Source organism: Neodiprion lecontei, chromosome 1, assembly GCF_021901455.1.
Source record: "Neodiprion lecontei isolate iyNeoLeco1 chromosome 1, iyNeoLeco1.1, whole genome shotgun sequence".
In the NCBI taxonomy this organism is placed as follows: domain Eukaryota; kingdom Metazoa; phylum Arthropoda; class Insecta; order Hymenoptera; family Diprionidae; genus Neodiprion; species Neodiprion lecontei.
The window spans coordinates 70,878-91,699 of NC_060260.1; the positions used below are offsets into that span (position 1 = coordinate 70,878).

The 20,822-nt window shown below is 39.5% G+C and overlaps 2 protein-coding genes and 1 long non-coding RNA gene across 5 annotated transcripts; 2 read left to right on the forward strand and 1 right to left on the reverse strand.

The window, feature by feature from the left end:
* Nucleotides 1-3,482: 3,482 nt before the first annotated feature.
* Nucleotides 3,483-16,135, reverse strand: LOC107221832 (ankyrin-3). Its single transcript, XM_015660970.2, has 11 exons — nucleotides 15,997-16,135; nucleotides 15,786-15,838; nucleotides 12,851-12,952; nucleotides 11,503-11,635; nucleotides 10,825-10,988; nucleotides 10,541-10,696; nucleotides 9,418-9,546; nucleotides 7,704-7,901; nucleotides 7,063-7,359; nucleotides 5,226-5,423; nucleotides 3,483-3,991 (listed from the first exon to the last, which is right to left on the reverse strand). The coding sequence occupies exons 2-11, from the start codon at nucleotides 15,834-15,836 to the stop codon at nucleotides 3,749-3,751; spliced, it is 1,671 nt and encodes a 556-aa protein (XP_015516456.1). The 5' UTR covers nucleotides 15,837-15,838; nucleotides 15,997-16,135; the 3' UTR covers nucleotides 3,483-3,748.
* Nucleotides 11,678-13,059, forward strand: LOC124296578. 2 transcript variants are annotated; one of them, XR_006906403.1, is made up of 3 exons: nucleotides 11,678-12,025; nucleotides 12,597-12,646; nucleotides 12,908-13,059. It is a non-coding gene; the product is annotated as an uncharacterized LOC124296578 (long non-coding RNA). The 2 variants fall into 2 exon arrangements; XR_006906402.1 differs by having other exon boundaries at nucleotides 12,597-12,634.
* Nucleotides 16,136-18,893: 2,758 nt separating the features above from the next.
* On the forward strand, nucleotides 18,894-20,790 carry LOC107221826 (protein NDUFAF4 homolog). Of its 2 annotated transcripts, XM_015660961.2 has the most exons (5): nucleotides 18,894-19,178; nucleotides 19,318-19,488; nucleotides 19,598-19,689; nucleotides 19,771-19,993; nucleotides 20,570-20,790. In XM_015660961.2, the coding sequence occupies exons 2-5, from the start codon at nucleotides 19,344-19,346 to the stop codon at nucleotides 20,695-20,697; spliced, it is 588 nt and encodes a 195-aa protein (XP_015516447.1). In that variant the 5' UTR covers nucleotides 18,894-19,178; nucleotides 19,318-19,343; the 3' UTR covers nucleotides 20,698-20,790. The 2 variants fall into 2 exon arrangements, with proteins under 2 accessions (XP_015516447.1, XP_015516448.1); XM_015660962.2 differs by lacking the exon at nucleotides 18,894-19,178 and having other exon boundaries at nucleotides 19,185-19,488; nucleotides 19,601-19,689.
* Nucleotides 20,791-20,822: the final 32 nt, after the last annotated feature.

Sequence of the window (20,822 nt, forward strand, 5' to 3'; positions counted from 1 at the left end):
GGGTGCGGTCCAGTTTAAATCGAGGCAATCGATTTATTTGTATCATGTATATTATATCGCGTGTCTAATGGCATAAGGTCGTAAGTGCCACATGACGACCTCTTTCTTTTAAAAAAGGCAAGAGGGCGGATATTTTTTTTCATCGTATCTAAGCTCAAAACACGAAAACATGATCGCTGAAAACGTTGAAATTGAATAACGGTTTAATTAAGAGCAATAGGTCGTATTGTCGTATGTACTGGTAGTTACAACATTCTGCCACTGATTCAACCATAAAAGTCTATGACAATTAGTTCCATAAGGTCGTATCTGCCAAAAAAATATTTTTTTCACTTATTTGAGTTCAAGTATAAACTCATCAACTAAAAGCAAACGGTCGTATTTTCTGATAGATACGACCTTATGGTCTTGATGGAAATTGAAAGTCATCAACTACGATACTTGCATAAGCGCGTAACTGCCAAAAATTATTGTTTTTATACCTATCATTTCGGTAATTGACGATTAGGATAATCGACGTTCAGAAAATCGACGTTCTCACTTTTCAACTTTGATAGTTTCAATTGTTTATGTGTTTCAGTAGTCTTTAGAACGTTTAGAAAAAAAAAAATTGTCGGTTACGCCCTTCTGTTTTTATCTTCAAAATTTTTTTTTTAAGATTTCTGAATTTTTGCAGTTCTAGATTTGTCTATGTGTTTCAATGGTTTCTAGAATGATTGCAGAAATACAAGAAAAAAATGTTTGTCGCGACATTATGTTTTTATCTTTCTTTTTATGTACTTATTAATGGAAAAAGGTCACATCTGCCCAACTTACGAACTTTTACCTGCATTTTGTCGACCGTTTGATTTGAATTCAACTATACGTTTTCATCATTCTCAGAGAGTATGGCGAAAAAAAAAAAAAAAATTCACGCCCTTTTGCCACTAAAATCGCATTTTTTGCGAACACGGCCTTATGGCATCAGACCCGTGATATGAAACTGCATAAATAATGATAGAAAGGAACTTCCATTAGCCATGTCGTTCCATAAAATACTTCGCCTGAAAGAGGGAAACAAAAATCAACAGCATTTACGATTTCTTCAAGTTCAGTAAGCACCGCGCGGTATACCTTGCAAGAATGATTTGTTGACTCACCTTTCCTCTTGCATCTAACACGTTCCCCTTTTGCAGGAGAATTTTTGCCACGCTCATGTTTCCATACTTTGCCGCGATATGCAGAGGTGTAAAGCCGTTTTTTGTAGTAGCCTTTATCGATGCATTGTTTTCTACAAGTATTGCTGCAACCTGCAAACGTAGGTGTAGTAAATAATGCGAACTACATACAGGATAATATGTCGCCCATCCCGAGAGTGTCACAGTTGTATCTCTGTATAACACGGTGTATACCTCGGTATTACATCAAATGTTATACCTATATATAAACATTTGATATACCACAAATATAACATTTGATGAAATACCTAGGTATTACTAGGTGCAACGCCTATTTGCGCTGTATCGAGCATATATCACACACAACTATTGCACCAGTGTGTCTATTCGCTATGCCTACGGCTTATCTACCTAATACTTCATGCACATACATATGAACTTTACCCGCGATACGACACATTCCATTTTCAATGATTACAGTAGTTTTCTGCATTCTGACTGTGGTTATACTGTGAATTCCGCGAAGTAGGAGCCGGAATAAAATATATTCGTTTGGTCAAAATTGTCGAACAATGAGCTAGAAGGAGATTCGTAACTGTGCTATATTATCGCCCCCATCGCATGGCCCGGGCATACAAGGCATGACGTCGTCGGTTCAGTTATAATTCAAGTTTACTTTGTCGTAGGGTAAATAAAATATCGTTTGTTCACCAGATACGCTGTACAAATACCGTTTAATTTCAGATTGACGAAATCAAGGCTGGATTCATTTCGAAGCGGCAATGCCTTATAATGATGAATTTTTGTATGCATTAGTACTCCATGAGAATCAGTTTGTGAAAATAAACAGCTTAATTTAGAAATCCAACCACAAGAGTTACCCATCGCCTGAAAGAAAAAGACGACTTATCTGGAGGTCATCTCGTGCAAATAAAAGAACCCATCGAGAACTTCATACTTAACTACTTATGCAAACAGCCACGATTTTGCTGCCCATTCTTTTTTTAAGCACCTACCGTAGTACTTATGGGGCTTTTGCATCAAATAACCTGAAATATGATCTACAAAATGAACTGACAAGAGTCAAGTCTGGCAACGTATCGATTCCGGAGTAATATTTTTCGCCTTTGTTACATGAGAGAATCCAGCCTGGACGTACACATTATAGTATATTCTCTCTACCAGTCTCTAATTTTCGGATAATCTGGACATTATTAAATAGCCAAAAACAGGGTCAAAAAAACTCGGAAACAACAAGAGAGCGGGACCGTTCGGACGCATAGGTGGAAATGTAGTTTATCTCATTGTCAGCCATATTGCCACTGTTTGTTATCAATAAAAAACGAAAATGCATTTGATCACAATTTCATCGTATTTTTAATTTCTTCAAAATTGATTTCGAGAAATGTTATCCTTTCAAAGTGTATAACTTTCACCATTTTTAATATTTTTAACTGAAATTTGGTGAATATATTCAGTGTATCATTGTGAACAATGAATGGTACGTGTCATGTTCGCGGGGCTTTGTTTCAGAAAAATCCGATCAGGCCCCAAGATGAGGCAATTTTCGGACAGGCTCTTTGATTCCGCGCAATACTGAATTCTTTGGTGACAAAAAATATTCAGTCGAAGCGATTACACGCAGTTCATGGCAGGTATCCTCTTCTTCAAACGGATCGTTGAGTTGACACAACTGAAAATTGTTTGGGACTGACAAATTTTCAATCAAATTAACTGCATAGTTTAAATAACTCATCCGGTTGACTTGACTTGACAGGATTTGTTGTACGTTAACTACGTTATATTCATTTTCACAAAATAATGATTGAAGCAAAAAATTTTCCACCAGCTTAATCTATTCGGTTGATTTCACGACCTTTTTCTCTCCGAGTACCTATATACTTCTGAGCCGCGCATTGCCGACTCAATCAGAAGCCGAGTACAGCGATACGGTGCATATTGGCTGCACGCCAATCTAACAGCTGTGATACCATTAAGGATTGACTGTTTTCTGTCACTGGATTAGAGCCCTTGCCCTGTCTATATTTATCTTGTTACTCGGCTACAACCGTTATAATGCTAAAGGATGCGCGACGCGCTGTGCGCAAGTATATGATTCAAGTGTGAGCTCGTAAATACGACCTTTACATATGTACGCGCTCGTGGTTAGATCCTGGTAGCGGAGGGTTTTGCACGATCACAGCGGTATCTGCCAGCGAAAAAACTGGAACCATATCTTTAACCAAAGATTACGCTTCTCCCTTAAGGCTCTGCGGTTCTAGTCCGTCTCGATATTCAAAAGGGTAGCAAATAAAGAGTTGCGAATACACAAACAAATCATATATTTATTCAACTACCAACGACAAAATGTACGAAAATGGAAATATGATACATGAGAAAGAAAGAGAGAAATAAAGTACGTATATGCGTGACTGATGAGATGGGGTGGGGTGGGCTGGGCTGGGGTTCGTCCATGCCAATTTTGATATGAAGGAGAATAGGTGTATGCATATAATTACAACTAAAAGCTCATATTGTCTCTACAGCGGACGCGATGAATTCTTATATAAACTGAATGAAATGAAATGAAATTAAATTAAATATTCTTGGTGCCGTGTCCAGAAGAGATAGATACTATTATGTGCGTTGATATAGTCGGCTAATTTGGAAATCTCCATGTACGTTACCTCCTCCTGTCCCTCCTTAGCCGCGATATGCAACGCCGTGTACATGTCCTTGGTCGCGGTATCCACAGCAGCCCCGTGCTGCAGGAGAAGCATAACGATGTCCACGTTCCCAAGTCGAGACGCCACGTGCAACGGCGTTTGTTGTTCCTGAATAAACACCGGTAGACATCCGAATATAATTCATCTAATACTATAATAATCCACGCCCGTGTCACACCCACAAATAGATATGTATCACAAATTGTGTGGGATCAACGCAATATGTATATTGCGCGCAATTTACTATCACGCATGGTATACTTCATTCGTTTCTAATCAGCAACTCAAAGATTCCGAGGCCCACGCGATATTTATGAAAATGAGATGATTTTTAACTACTTTTTTTACTCGTCGACGGACGCATCGGCCACACTACAGTTTGTTAAAAAAAAAAAAATCGCAATTCAAAGGTCAGACTTATGGCCAGAATCAGCGACCGCAAGTAGCCGTGATTATAACGACGCAGCTGAAAATCCGCGTAGTCGCAGACGGCAAATTATTGGGCGCGTTGGACATCGACCGCCAGCTTATTCAAATCTTACGACGGTATAATAGAACAAAGGATATAATACCGTTCAGTCTCACTAACCCATCATTGAAGATGAAGTTTGTCGAAATTCCGGTCAGGAAGAAGAAAGTTTAATACTTTGAAAGACGTGAGAATAAAAATCGACGTTTCGAAGATCCGAATAACTTCCATCCCAAATGCTGTACTACTAACAACACCCAAGCATGTACTGGTCGTCATTTTTTAAATTATTCCTGAGGATGGTCGGCAGGGCCCGGCCGAAACGTCGATTTTTATTCTCACGTCTTTCAAAGTATTAAACTTTCTTCTTCCTGACCGGAATTTCGACAAACTTCATCTTCAATCTACCTCCTGGTCACGAACTTCTTTCCTAAATAACCCATCATTTTCTGAAGAAATGAATTTCGAAGCTAAGCATGTTTTTTTTTTTTTCTTTGCCGCAGAGCGAGAAAGCAAACGGAACGCGGTGAGCAATTTGTTTCAATTCGATACTCCACTCCCGATCTTGTATTTTATTGAAATAACGGTGTGTGAAATAATTGTACCTGTAACAGGACCTGACAACGTGGAAATTAGGTATGACCAGCTTACCATTGATCACCACTCACGGGGATGGTTGAATGAAAAAAAGGCATCGGAATAAAAAGAAACCTGCATCAGCTGCAATAAGAGCTGAAATTGGTTGGTTTCCATTGGAACGGGACAAGTGCACTTAATTTGCTTTTCTACCCCTTGCCCTTGAGACTGCATGTAATCATATGACAATAGTGGTCCGAGGAGATCGAAACGAGCCTCTCTATAATAATATCTTACCCTGGCACGGGCGTCAACTTTGGCGCCATTTCTTAGCAAAATTCGTATAATGTCAGTCTGGTTAGCTCTAGCCGCAAGATGTAACGGTGTTTCGCCTCGCACCGTTGGGACATCAGGATTGGCTTCGTGCTGCAGTAGGAATATAACGATATTCATACACCCCATAAAACTGGCCACGTGCAAGGGCGTCAATCCAGACTGGAAAACATAAGAATTGTAGAAAATTGAATGATGTCATATAATATAGGTATAAGCTGCGCCCACTTGGCTTTCTGCACACGATATTACAATTCCTTATAATGGTATATTATGGCAAAACCGATTTTATTGGATGCCATAGTATCTACTATAGATAGCTGTACACCCGAATAATGTCGGATCTAACCTCTCTAATTTTAGCAGGAAAGCAATAAATTGGAGTTTGCCATATGATAACACACAACGTGTCAGCTCCAGGTGTCGCTATAGCGCTGGTTTGGTTTTAATATCATTTTTCCCATAACAATATTGGGAAACATCAATGGTTAGTGCCTCATTTTTGATCCACTGAAACGCGGGTAGCCAGATTTGACCTTACTCTGGTGTACCTCTTACACTGGAAATCATTTTATGTCCGATTACTAATTAGCATTAATCGTACTTATTGGCAATGCTCTGGGCAAGCAATACCAGGTAATTTTGTGCAATGATTTCATTTTCGACTCTAATGGGAGCACAATATTAATTGAGCACCAAGAGCCGTGGCTGCTAGAAATACTAATTGGGTAACAAATTCACGGCCGCTGCCATGTTCGGTTCGGTTACTGATCGCGGGCCAGAACAATATGGCCTTCTGTATACTCGTTGATTTCATGCAAAGCCCCCATAGGGAGCTGTCATATTGTAATACGAAAGTCGACAAACTCTAATGTGGGTGATCGAGGTACCAAAAGTCGTACATGCTGTTCGCAGAACCATCTAATTGAGTGGGAAATTCACTGTACCTGACGTAATCAGTTCGGTCGTTGGTCGTGCTAGACCACGGGATGTAGTAACTTCATAGCGGTGTTGTGCATGAAAAATAAGGACAGTAAAATATAATTGCTACAAAGCGCATATTGACCAAGCTATGATGCGACAAAGGCAAATAGTTATTTTATTGTCATACATTTATCCCTACCTCCCATTAAATAAAAGCTAGAAATTGAGAGGTTTTTTGAGGTCCCCAACTCCAAATCTTAGCTCTAAATTTGGGAATTCGAAATGGCAGATCCAAGGCACTTGACGGAAATGCAACAAGTTATCTTATTTCGATGAAACTGTGTTACCACGGCTTTTCTGATATCACTGATTATAAATCTGATTTCAATATTTACAAATTCGGAACAACCAACTCTTTGAATCCACTATTCTGAATTTCTCAATTTCGAACTTAGACACGTAACCGGGTTTCTCATAGACCCCTGGGTAGGTACCAAGCTTCAGCCAGCTGAATGTCTGAGAAAATGGACGATTTTGAAATATCGGGTCAATTGTAGGTAAGGTAAAATGTATGTATATCAAATAGGAAAAATAATTATACCGTTGTCCTATCGATACCTTCGTCACATATTTGCGATAACGAAATTTCACTTGTACTTTACTATCCTCATTTTGCAGGCCTCGGATGAGGTGACTCCGTTGTGTAATATTGAATTGCCCCGGTCCTTGCTCGGAGCATTCACATTTCATTTAACGCGCATCGCAATGGGTATGTATAATATGCTCCCGGAAATTACTTTCTCACACAGTATCGGTGTAGGTACGTATTTTACGTATACTATACCTACGCATTTACATGCAGCCAGAAGTTGTTTACCTCGGTAGTAGATTCGATGGAGGCACCGTGCTTGATGAGGAGCTCAACCACTTTTATACGGTTCTTCTTGCAGGCGATATGAAGGGGAGTGAACCCATTCAAAGCCCGCGCGTTCGGATCAGCCCTGCGGTCCAGGAGGAGTTTAGCGACCCGCACGTGGCCGCAGTGGGCTGCTACGTGCAGAGATGTCAAATAATCTATGGTCACCTCGTCCACCGGTGCCCGGTGATACAGAAGAACCCTCGCGGCGTCCACGTGATCCCCTTGCGAAGCCATGTGTAGAGGCGCCAAACCATTCTAGTAACACATATTACCTAGTGTAGTGTAAATATGCAACATCTCATATCCGCATGTGATATAACGTATAGAGCAGGAGCTTGATGTTCGGCCACAGTGACGAAAAAGTACGAGTGGAATATTTTTCAAATCCTCAACAAGACGGCAAGGGCCTTTGTCAGGCAGACCTGCTTGGGTTCTTATTGTCAGGTAAAAACGCGTGGTTAGAAAGGGTGTTCTCAGAGACGTTCGTGGGTAGATCCCATTATTAACATTTGGTGCACGAATACTCACATAATGGGATGCAGTGTGATTATAGAAGTACGATCATTAAATTAAACACAGTATCGGAGCGTCCTTCTCACCTTGGTTCGTGCACTGATCGGTGCTGAATTTTCAAGAAGAACTGCAACGACTTGATCGTGCCCCGATCTTGCCGCACAATGTAACGGCGTCAAGCCATCTCGTGTCTTTGCGTCTATCGTTGCTGAGTTTTCCAACAATAACTTCACCATATTGATCTTTCCCCATTTGGCAGCGACGTGAAGTGGACTAATGTTGTGCTGCAGTCAAATATGAGGGATTCTCCGTCAACTCGGCCACTTTTTTTTCGACCATCTCAGATCTGCCCCTAACTGGTTATATCAAAGTACTACTAAAAGGTACTCTATGTGAATCTTTTCAGATTTTCTAATTCATTATTTGTGAAATTGCCGTTTTTTTTTCAAATGAATATATCACGCAAACTTGGAGTAACTGAAAAAAAATGACTATTCATAAAAGTTGTAATTTTTTGTTAGCTTTCGAGAGGAATTTTTGAAAAAATTTTTACGTTCCGGTAACGCTGATTTTTTACCAAAAAAGGAAGAAATTATTTTTTTTATTCAAAAAGGACCCTTTTTTTTGCCGACAAAATTACGTAAATTATGTAAAGTCATTTTTTTTCAGTTACTCCAAGTTTGCGTGATATATTCATTTGAAAAAAAACGGCAATTTCTCAAATAATGAATTAGAAAATCTGAAAAAATTCACATAGAGTACCTTCTAGTAGTACTTTGATATAACCAGTTATGGGGCAGATCTAAGATGGTCGAAAAAAACGTGGCCGAGTTGACGGAGAATCCCTCATATATTATTCTTGTTGTGGAAAATAATACGCTCGTGGAAACGATTAACGGGCCCGTATAATTTTCAACGACCTAGCACGATTTCGACCCAGACGCCTGTACATCCTTATATTAAGCTCCATTCCCCAGATTTAGTCTATACGCATTTTGACTCAAGTAATCCTGTCTTTCAGCCATTCATGCCAAATTTGTAGAGTGAATCTTGAACCTTGCGTATAGTGATGCGCGACGAACGATTGTTTGTTTTCTTAAATTTTGTCTGCGATTTTTGCTCGCCAAGTTATCCAGCATCAGAAGTAAGAATTGCCTCTCTGAATCTTTGATCAAAAATTACCCGCGATGTCACTGATAGATTAGACAACTTTCCAAAAATGGCCCTTAGAATTCGGTGATCGAAATTTAAGCTTAACCGCAACACAGCTTCTGTAAAAATGGCAATCATGTGTTCCCGTGTTATCATCTTGAAGAATAGAGATTTCCCGTGAAAAGCCTCTTTTCAGTTTCTCCTAGGTATGTCCTTTAATACCAAAGATAGACTCGAGTCAAAGAGGACTTTTTCTCGTGTTACGTAAGATCAAAATTTTTTTGAAAGTATTTTTTTGGTTACTTCGAAAATCTAAAAAAAAAAAAAGTTGTTAATCGTGCATGATTGCGCGAAGTCGAAGGTTCACTTTACAGATTTGACATGAGTGACTTAAAAGGTAGGATTATTTGAGAAACAATGAGTATAGACTAAGTGTGGAGAATGGAGCTTGAAGTCAAGATTTTCAGCTTCAAAATCATTTTTCATTCGAGGTATCATCTGTACCACTCTGATCAAATATTCGACAATTTAATACCACTCAATTATTTCCCGTGACAGATATGCTGCTAAAAGTTTGTCCCTACGTGTATAACGTAGGAATACAGGTATACATTTATACAAGTCTAATCAGCAGTATAATTTTCTTACCTTAGCTAAGTAATTCACATCTGCTCCCCTCTTTATTAAGAGACCTGCAATTTCTTCATTACTGTAATGCGCTGCAATGTGCAGAGGTGTGAACCCACTCTTTGAAGTGACGTCTGGCTTGTGATCGTTCTGCGGGTATTTACATAACTGTACTAATGTTGAGTAAGGGTTAAACAAAAATTAATTATCCAGTTTGGTCAGTGAAATATTTTGCTGATTTTGTACCATTAAAGTTATGCGATCGTGTGATTACAGAGAAATGGATCAGTTTTCTGGAAAAATGAAGAAAAATATTGAAAGAAGAAAGTAGACTGCTGCTGCTGAATCCAGAAAAGTCACCAAACAATCAGGTAGTAAAGTGCCGAAAAGCGCTTCGGATAAACTCGAAAAATTTACATGAAACTCTAAATATCTCTGCACAAACTTGCGCAAATATATTTTATTGTCTTGCAATATAAGAATTACACGTGAAATTTTCATCCAGATAAATAATGTAATTTGAAAATATACTCAAGAAATGTGTCAAAACTATAAAATATTACTTATAGTTTCTTTTTTGTCAATTATACAGGCACCAAAATAAAAGTGTCTTGTCCGGCGGACTAAGCCACCTAACTTGTATGTTGTTGGACATGCTGAATCTGAATCCGGTGTTGTATATACGGTGGTATATACGTATATTATACTTCGAGTTATGTGTCGGATATTTTCACTCTACCTGCGCAACGAAAAATTTTGCAATGTCGAAGGCAACGAACTAATGTTTCAGGCAGTATGTCCGAAAACACGTGGGTATAGAGATACTTTTTTTTTGTGTGCCTGTATTGTCGACCAACCCTTTACCCGTGACTCGGAACTATAATCGCAACAGTCGAGTGAATCCCCGACCGCCCAAAAATACATAATATTATGTCGCGGCGACAATGATAAACATTAGAATGTCTCGGCAATTGGTGTGTTGCACTTTCTCTGCTTCTTCCTTTTTTTCACCTCTTTATTCAACGGTATAAATCATATACCATGAGGATTCGGTAAAGCGGCCCGCCCTTCTGCAGGCCAATGATAGTAGAATACGCGGAGAGATGTCCCCCTGAATCCTCGCGATATAAAATCCATGGCTTACCTGTAATAACAAATCTGCGGCCTTGCAATCATCCTTCTTAGCCGCTATATGAAGCGCGGGTAGCCGAACTTTACCCTTGGAATCGTTCTCCAGTAATACGCTGACAACCTTATCGTGGCCCTGCTGCATTGCCACAGCAAGTGGTGTGAATCCATCCTATTATACATAAGTGTGATATACTAATCTGTCATAATGAAGTACATACAAACATGCATACATACATACATAGGTATGGGTCGTTTGTAATAATCAAATTTTTTGCCTATACAAGCAAATTCTCGTACCTCAGTCGCTAAACTTTGATTGGCCCCGTTACAGAGTAGTATCTTGACAACTTGATCGTGGTTTTCTTGGGCTGCCATGTAAAGAGGTGTAAAGCCATTTTGAGACTGTATGTTTACGGTAGATCCGTGCTGTAGAAGGATATTCACGATTTCCACTTGGCCGGCTATAACGATATGACAAGTGAAAATTATGTAAAAACAACTGACTGACAATGATTAAAATACAGTATGACCTATGCAGTAGAGGGCAGCTCTTTGCATAAGGAGAGTCATCGCGCCCCGAAAAGAAGTAGTTTTCAGGGTTTTGATACGGACTTTCGAAAGGTACTGACGAACATAAAGGTGTAAACCGACACGGCTGAGCAGTTACTTGATAAACTTGGTCTGGATAATACATTTCGCATAGATCCTCGAAGTAGGTGATACGTAGACGTATGTTATGAAACATTAGGAATGGTACTACATGTTGCATGTTACAAGTGCGGAAAGCACCGAATCGAGATGTTTCTTTTTCTAAATTACCCCGAGATGTCGTGTTTACAACAACGAATTATGGTCCATCGACACATTTCTTCTCCGGCCGCTCTCTGTATGCGGACAATTTGTTGCGGACAGAACGTTGCGTTGAAAAATATTCAAGTATCCTACGCATATAATATACGTAACGAATTGCCTTACCTAACGAAGCTATGTGAAGAGCAGTATTTCCTTTCTTTGTTGCAGCATCGACACGAGCACCACGCTTCAAAAGTTCTGTCACAATCTCCACGTGTCCATCCTTTGATGCCAAGTGCAATGCATTCAATCCGTTCTGTAAGACAATTAATATTTTCTATATAGTATACATAGGTATAGTACCTTATGTACTGATAGTCATATATAATAATAATAATTCCTTATTAATCAAAATTATATTTGCAATCGGTGAGAGGAAGAAAGGAGTATAGCAGGAGTTTTCCGGCAGTCGTAGTAGAAACACCCGCATTTGCACGAGGGACAAGTGGAACTGCCGAAAACCTTGTCCATGTATAGCCGGACACAAGTCCAAAGCAACGACCAGCAACCCAGCGCCTAAATGGCGCGACCCGTCCTACATTTTTGCAAGTTGTCGCTCAGGACCGAATGGACAGGCCAGGGATTTGAATCCGAGCCCTCTCACTTCGCAGCCACGAGTGCTAGGACCTGATTGTGAGCTACTACGGTCGGTATATAGGTATATAGGTGTATATATGCATATGTATAGAGGGCAGGCTTGTAAAAAACATGAGAAATTATAAAAGATTATTTATTATTTATGACTGGACGTCAGACCCAAGTGAGTGAGAGAGAGAGAGAGAGAGAGAGAGAGAGAGAGAGAGAGAGAGAGAGAGAGAAAAGCGTTTCTTATAAATATGTTATAGGTAAGTAAAAGTTCTGCTTCACAGTTATCTCAGACATTTGCAGCTTTTAAATCAAATCATCAGGAAGTGGCTGCGTCAATGACATGTTTGGAACATGTTAATTCCAGATTTCACTCTTCGTAAATTCCATTACGTCTCTCTCGTTAAAGTTGACCTGTAGCGTATACCCCGTAAATTCTCAACATCACTTTACTCATCTTCTCCTAACTTGTTGAACATTTACTTACACCTATGGCAGCCGATGTGCCTGCATTTGAACCTTACAATCCACGTCTAGTATACTAGCATTAGCAACATCGTATCCTTGAACTACTTAGTACTTGATACTATTTTGTGGATCTTGATTATATTCTATTTTATTCTATCCCGCAGTTTGTTCCGGCCTATAACCTGTCAGAGGCTAACACTAGGTATGTTTCAAGGTATGTTTCATCTAGGTACAGTGTCCGATCGATCCCTATTATATATTCGGAATTAATTCTGGGAGTTAAAAATTCAAAGCTTGTAAGTAGTTAGTGTGATCTTTAAAATTTGTATCCCATATATTAACTACTGTACGTTACAACGATAGATTTAATGATGGACAATGGGGGAAGGGGTGTTAGCGGATAATCGGCGCATCTTACCGAATTAGCTGTATTGATGTCCAAATCTGTATCCAGATATTCCACAACTTTTTCCAGATTTCCGGATCGAGCAGCCCGTAGGAGTGCCGTCGTATCATCAGCCTGAAAGATATATCAAAGACATAATTGTTGTTGTTAAAGGAATTATTACATATTTATAGTTATACTATTTAGTAATGTACTCAAAGAAGACTCGTCGTACGTGCCGGCATGATGTGTACATGCAGGGTACATCGGGTGAGGTTCATGCTGTCACTGACACATGACATATTTTCCCGTCTATCACCCCGTATACGCGAACGAACTCGTTGTTGCGTGATTGGATCGAATTAGCTGGACGAAGTATATTATACTGCACAACGCAACTGGCATATTGTGCTACCCCGGCGACGTATTCGCAGTGCGGAATGGACGTAGTAGAGATATTTTAAAAGGCGATCGCCTTTAATCGAATAATATGTCGAGAAGAAACCGGTGTGTGCCAAGATGTGAAAACCAATATAAATAAATGTGAAAATGAATTTAAAAATGATATTACCATAGCTATATTATAATATTACAGGTATGTACATTTGCGACTGTAGGTATACTATCGAGAGAATGACAAAATCGGTATCACTAGTTATACCACGTCTGTATTTAAGCGTTTGACGGGGTTGTATGCTGAAAATTTTAACACATCGTTACAGCCATACCATGGTAAGTTCTGCGAATCATCGTATGTGTGTAGCCGGCATGCATATTGCACAGTATACAAGTTTTATAAATAAAGAATAGAGCTGACGTCGATCTGATGTTGATACGAGAACGATTATTCGATTCTGCCAACACCCTCGTATAGGTATTCTCCATTCCCGGTAAGAAATCAAATACACCTATTTTATAGTATTAATGTACCGAATCGCTAAATCACCTGATTCGTGTTATCCGTGACCATGATCTCGGCTCCGGTATGTCTGTCTCGCAGATCGACGGGTGTCCCGTCCCGCCTTTCGTCTTCCTACACTATTATCCGAGAAATTTTACGGTACTAGCGCAATGCACTCTGCAAGTGATATACCCGATGAGAATAGGTGGGGCCGCCCGTCCACCCGCCTCGACGGATCGAAGAACAGCGCAGACGCGTCCCTCAACGATTAAGCGCAAAGCTAGGGGATGGTAATCGTACAGGGTTCTTTTGAATGAAGCTACATGGCTGGAAGCTGCGTCGCGACATTGTATTCCCCACTAGCGTTAATGCACTACACTCCAGATCGTACAGCCTGCGGAATATATAAGCATTCTTCTCGTAATGCGGCTATTACTAGCCAGTCATCCCGCAAGATGGTCATCCGTACAAAGGACATATGTTCTTATTTACCGGGGTTCTTGCTGCAGGAACAAAAAAAAACGGGAGATTCGTAAAGGTTAACCCATACTTACACACGTACAAAATATACGGCACAATGACTGATTGTGAGAGTGACGGCAATGTCAGCGAACATCCCGTCATATTGTAGTGTACCCATATGGAATGTATCTCTATTTTTGTGCGTTTTATAAGTATACGTATAGAATACGTCGAATACATAAGGCATCGTTAAAATGCGTGATTCCGGCGATCAATAAGAGTTGCGCAGCTGGCCAAGACAAGCCACGCGCCGCGCCGCGTCGGTTAACTTTATACATACCATACGCATGCCCCCTGATGTTGTTGACATTCCTCACTATCGCTTAAATTATATGTCTGCCAGGCTACAAGACGACACGATTTAATTATCGTATTTGACATGATCGCGTCTTCCGTACCAGTCCGTCTCGTGCCTACCCTATAATATTATGGCAGGTGCAGAGAATTTTTCTCATCGTCAAGTTCACCACAATTCCAATTACGCTGCCGAACATTAAATACGATTTACTTTCAGCTTAGAATTACCTATAAAGTTACCTTTACACTGATCGGTGTAAACAGTGATAGTATAATCGTGGATAATATAATTATCGTAGTCCATAAAGTCATTATAATAATTTTCCATCTATATTGCCACAGAAGTCCGGGGAATACTGAAATAATACTTAAACCCTTAGCCATTTGGTTTTCACTTTGCAATTAGTTTTAGTTTGATTCCCTCTTTGTCTTACGAAATTACGTAAAACCAAATAAAACCTTCATCAGCGAATAAATTTCTTTCTGTTTCATCCAAACTACATCACTCTATACGCAGAAATATCAATTGCGGATAAATATAGTACATTACGCGACAAGGGAATAAAGTAGAACAGGTTATTCTCAGGCGACGGTTTACTGGATGAGCGAAGTGAGGGCAGTGATCAACCGAGGGAATAATCGGCTTTTATTCCCATGTTACACGTAGGAATTTATTACCGACTTAACCGTAACGTGGCCACTTTATTAACTTCAAAAGTGGGATCCACCTACAAAAGCGGAGCATTTTGAATTTGCGGGAAATAATACATTTTCCCCGCAAATGAGGGGAATAAGTAAATTTGCGGGAAAAACATGAGGGAATCACATGCTACTTTTGTTTCGCTTCTCAGGTCAATAAAGTACCTATTACGGGTTAGTCGGAAATAAACAATATTTAATTCTTATCTAAGTAACCGTGTGTAATATGTGACGATTTACCGACATCGTCGCCCCGTCCCTAACATTTAGTTTTCGAGGGATAGGCGCATAGGCATAAGTTCAAGATGTACAACCGCTTGTTAAAGTGTAATATACAATCTTATCCGAAAATAGACACTCAACTCGGTTAGCTGGAAGAGATCCAAGGAACTAGCTATTGGTTGCCCCGTTTCGGGTGAAGGAGTGCACGTTCATAAAAATAACAGAAATGGATGAGGGGTATGCCTTTGCTATTCATATTTTTATGTTTATACAACGCGTATGTTTACTATCACTTGGCAGCTCATTGACTGCGTAATATCATCTTACCTCCTGTAGCTTTATCGGGATGCTCGGAATGATGTGCAGCTCTCTCGTCATTTCTAAATAATAATTAAACTACACTCAACTTATATCTGGCCAGTTTCACAAATAGTTGAATAGTAGGTACTATATAATATCATAAGAAAATGCACAGCATATATTGCATTATACATCAACACTTATTAATTATTTTTTTTTTCAATATTCGAAAGCTTACCTGAGCAACACCGTGAAGTAATTTATACGAGTCGTAAGCTCTGTGTCGCGAAGACGCAAGTGCGGCCGTGGTAAAAGCAATGGCACATCTAAAATTGCTTATTTATAGATTTGTAAGCCGTTGGTCAACTTATTCTGCGCTTGAAACCTGATGATTGCCACGATGTACTATCGTTCACAAGCAGAAGACGTTAATAGATACGCTATGCCCACATGTATTACATTGACGGACCTTTACATGCGATTAATCAACCAATCTTCTGTTACGTAGGCTCCGTTGAAAATGTCCAGGTAACCGCTTGGTCTGCGTGTATTTCGAAAGCGCAATCACGTAGGAGTTGCTGCACTAACAATAACTTAATAAGTTTTTATATAAACGACGTTTTTATGACTTTATAAACTAATAGATTATACTTGATGTGAGGGAGAAAATTCTGTGGTCTACTCCGATGCTTTACCACAATTACGTATTAATTATCAATACGATTCTTCAGGGCCTCGTGGGATTTATAGGTATGTGCCTAGGTAATCTGTACTTATACGGTCGTACCCACACAGCGCATAATATTTATAAAAATATAAAGTTCATGAAATAATTTTAATAAATATTTCTATATTTATTACAACATATTTCACATGGATATACGATAATTATATTAATGCGTTCGCAATGCTGAAATATGTAAGCATGCAAGGCTAGGTTCACAGCATTTCGTCAGTTCATTTATTCGACAAACTCACGTAAGAGCTCTAGAGGCTCTAGGACAACGAATAATTTAGTGGGATGTATAACATAACATTACTTGATACCATTGAGTTATCAAGTAATAGATTGAATTTTTAAATTCGACGTAATTGGGACACTCACTTTGGAAGAGAAAAACCTGGGGCACGATGAACGTGATTATCCGTATTTATTTATTAATACACATGATTTAACTATTAAAACAAAATAAGTTCTCATACCTGGGGCCCAGGAATTGCGGCGCGCTTGTTCTGAAAGTCGAAATTCACCAGGTACAAGACCTGGAGCCCAGGAACTACAGATCGTTCGTCCTGAAAGTCGAGTCCTGAAAGACGAAATTTACCAGGTAGACGACCCGGAGCCCAGGAAATGCGAAGCGCTAGTCCAGAAAACCGAAATTCACCAGGTAGACGACTTGGAGCCCAGGAACTACGGAGTGTTCGTCCTGAAATTCGAGACTCCACAGGTAAAGGATCTAAGGCACAGAAGCTACGGAGTGCTCGCCTTGGAAGTCGAAATTCACCAGGTGGACGACCTGGAGCGCAGTACCCAGGAGATAGAGGACTTGATGCTCGAAATTTGCCGAGCGCGATTTTCGTACGTCCTCTCTACTGCGCGTTTATTTCCGGACTGAGGAATTCTGCTGATTGATTAGCGTGGTCGAATATTATATGAAAAAAAAAAACTTTCGGTAACGTCGAAATGTAATTTCTGAACATCCGAACATTCGAAATTTGGATTTCGAACGTTCATACTATGTATGATATGATGTATGATGTTGGTGTATGATTTGTACCCTTGGTCACATGATGATACACAAGTTCGAATCGAGGGTGCTGAAGGCTATTCGGTAGAAGTAGCCCCTACGCCTGTTGTACACCGGGCTGTTTCTAACAAGAGCATGTATAAGGCCCTTATCGTGAATTTTGGGCGAAATAAAATAATTGCGTTTCACGTTTGATTTCACTTACATGAATTAATCATGAGAACAATGATTGACAAACGAGATCATTCAGTTTTATTTTATTGCTCATTACCTCCTTGGGAAAACGACGGGAAGGTAACGAAATCCACGCTCGAAGTAAGCAATTTTCCATTCACCTTACGTCCTTACATACAAGAAAAATTAAGGCGAGGCACAATTCCATGAACGTGTTGAAAAAATACTTTTGCACTTTTCAGATATATCTCATAAATACTCACGGCAAGATGCTTCACTGTCACTGTACACTCTGCAATAGATATCCCCGCGCGATGACCACCGGCTTGCAAATGCCGTGCTTTGTCTCAGAACCAAGAAGAATAAAATCAATGCACAAACTGCGCGATCAACATTGAAAACTTCGTTACTCGTAACGTTATAACTGAAGATATATTCTTCAGTCAATGCTCGTAAGAAAGTTGACTGAGGCTCAGCAAATGACGAGTGCGTTACTTTTTTTATATGCCGTTTGCGAAATCCATGCGCACAGCTCCATAAAAGATCCATATTCATGGTGGATCTCTAATAGACTCTACAGAAATCCCGAATGTTTGCGGTGTGATTGAAATCGGTGATGGATATCCATTGGTTCTCTATAAATAACCATGTACGTAAGTGGAAGTACTACAAACAATCACCAAGTGACGAATGACCGCTCTCCTCTCTCGCGAGAAAGAAAGAGCTCCAAATTATAAAAAAACCTCAGCAACTCAAATCGGTCAATCCGAAGTTCATCCGGTATCTACGTACTCGGTCGTTCTTGACTGCGTAGTCTATATATATTACCCAGGCCTTGGACTTTTTTTCTGGGGCAGAACAAAATATACATATGATAGTTTCTGATAGTTTCCATGATACGTAAACAGGAGTATTGATGATATGAAAACAACGTCGATTGAAGATATCAATTTCCGCCTTTCACTGATCCGTGAAAGTTGAAGTCATATAGCCTGTTCTGAAAAGCATTTAGCACTCCTACCCTTACGGACTGAGAAAACTCCCACTCTTTCTTCCTATATTAGGTATTAAATAAACAAACAAACAGAAAGAATTCAAAGTTCGCGGGTATATCGCTCTTTTGTAGCGGAATTCAGGAAAGTTACTCATATTTCGAAAATCGCCCAAAAAAAATGTGTAATTTTTTGACACGTGTTACTATTCCCATCGTCTCCCGCATTTCAGGGGCCAAAAAGTGCCGAGCTGAGATACTTTTCGCCATTCACAACCACTCAACTATTGACTATTAAACGTCGGGAACTCACTATCAACACCAACAAATGTCCAACGAGCTATTAAAAACTAAATCCACTCATTCGGATATTGAGGACGGGCTAAGTATATGGAGCTACATTTTTTAGCCTCGCCACCGCGGAGAAAGACTCCGTTGACAAGTCTACAATTGTTATTTTGAGTAACGTCTTCTTCTGTTTTCCGCATCGATACGACGTGAGCCAATGTGAGCCTAACTCTAACCTCTCTAAAGAATCTCTCGCAGCCGATGTAGAGCCGGGTTACTTATCCGCGTAGAGCATGTTTATCATATCTCTAAGTCACAAACAAGCCAGTATTTATGTTACATTCTTGATACGTTTAAGGTAATCAATATTAAGTAGATAGCCAAATGGGAAAGGGAATGTCAATGCTGTCACGACAATTGCAAAGGTTCAATATCGAGAACCGTGCCCACAAAGTTATTTCGAAAGAAAAACCAACTCCCGCACCTCACCACAAACCGTCTGCAAGACAATCTGAAATAATGAACGAAGGCAAGTGTTCGCAACGCCCTGCAAGTATCAACTCAATGAATATGACTTCCTGATTCTTGCTGTTACCATTGCCAAGTAGTTGTACAATCGGCATTTAATAAATTTACAGCAGATTCTGATTTCCTGAAAAAACATAACATGAAAGATGCGAAGCTTGATCATCATCTGAAAAATGTCTACCTTGTATCTCATACAGCAGAGGTAACACTTATCATTCCAATAGTTACGTAATCCGTTGTAGATGAGTTGAGTATTCTGTTACGTTATATCTGGAAATTACAGATGATGGAGAAACTTCATGTCAAAAATCCAGATCGGCCTCTTCCCCAGTCCAGAACTGTCAGGGATGACTTGGAGTTTGGCGTTTTTGAACCAACTGAAGTTACGATAGGGAGATGTACTTTGCGCCAAGCTATCAAATTCATAACAGATCATAATACAGAGCCAACAAAACACACTGCTGCTGAAATAGCTGCTGAGTATAAACTCAGTCTCGAATCTACAAGTATGATCAATTTACCACTAACAAGCGTACAAAAAATTAACAGGCCATCTAAGGGTCATGATTGGAGCGTGCCTGCGATGACACAATTTTGAATGCACCAACAATCGAAATTCTTTGTTATAAGTTCAATAAGTATGACAGTTTTCTCAACTTGTTTGAGTTTTCATACATGTTAAACATTAAAGTGGAACATCGTCATGAATTATGCAGTAACTAATTTTTATACAGAGATAATCAAAAACCTGCTTTTTACATCACAAGAGACTGCACTCGCACAGAGAGCAAGGTATTTCGACTAGTTGTATCACATAGTGCATTTAGTCACACATTTCAGCTCTGTATCAAGTTGCACAAGAGTGAGGTTGCCGTTGCTATAACACATAATCTTCAGACAGCTCTATAGTAATGTGGTTGCAATGGACTGCACATTCATGCACTTCTGAGTTGCCAAACTCTGAAATTAATATTAAATTTAATGATGTCGGTTTATTTTTCTAATACAATCACTAGTGAAGCCCCTATCTACCCAAGATACCTGTATTTTTTCGTGCAATATGAAAACTGATTATTTTACAGGTAATATATTGAAATACTTCAGGACGTTTAAACTCTACATCCCTGAAAAGGAGCTGAAAGAAACACCACTGCAACCTTCGTTGCATGAAAAGATGAAAGATCAGAATAATCCAAAGCATCTGACATAGTTATATATATGATACTATTAGTAAATGCCTGTAAAATTGTTAGGAATAGTTCTACATGTGAATATTCAATAAAATACGAAAGTTGTTTTTGAATTTAGTCACACTTGATCCTAATACGATTATTA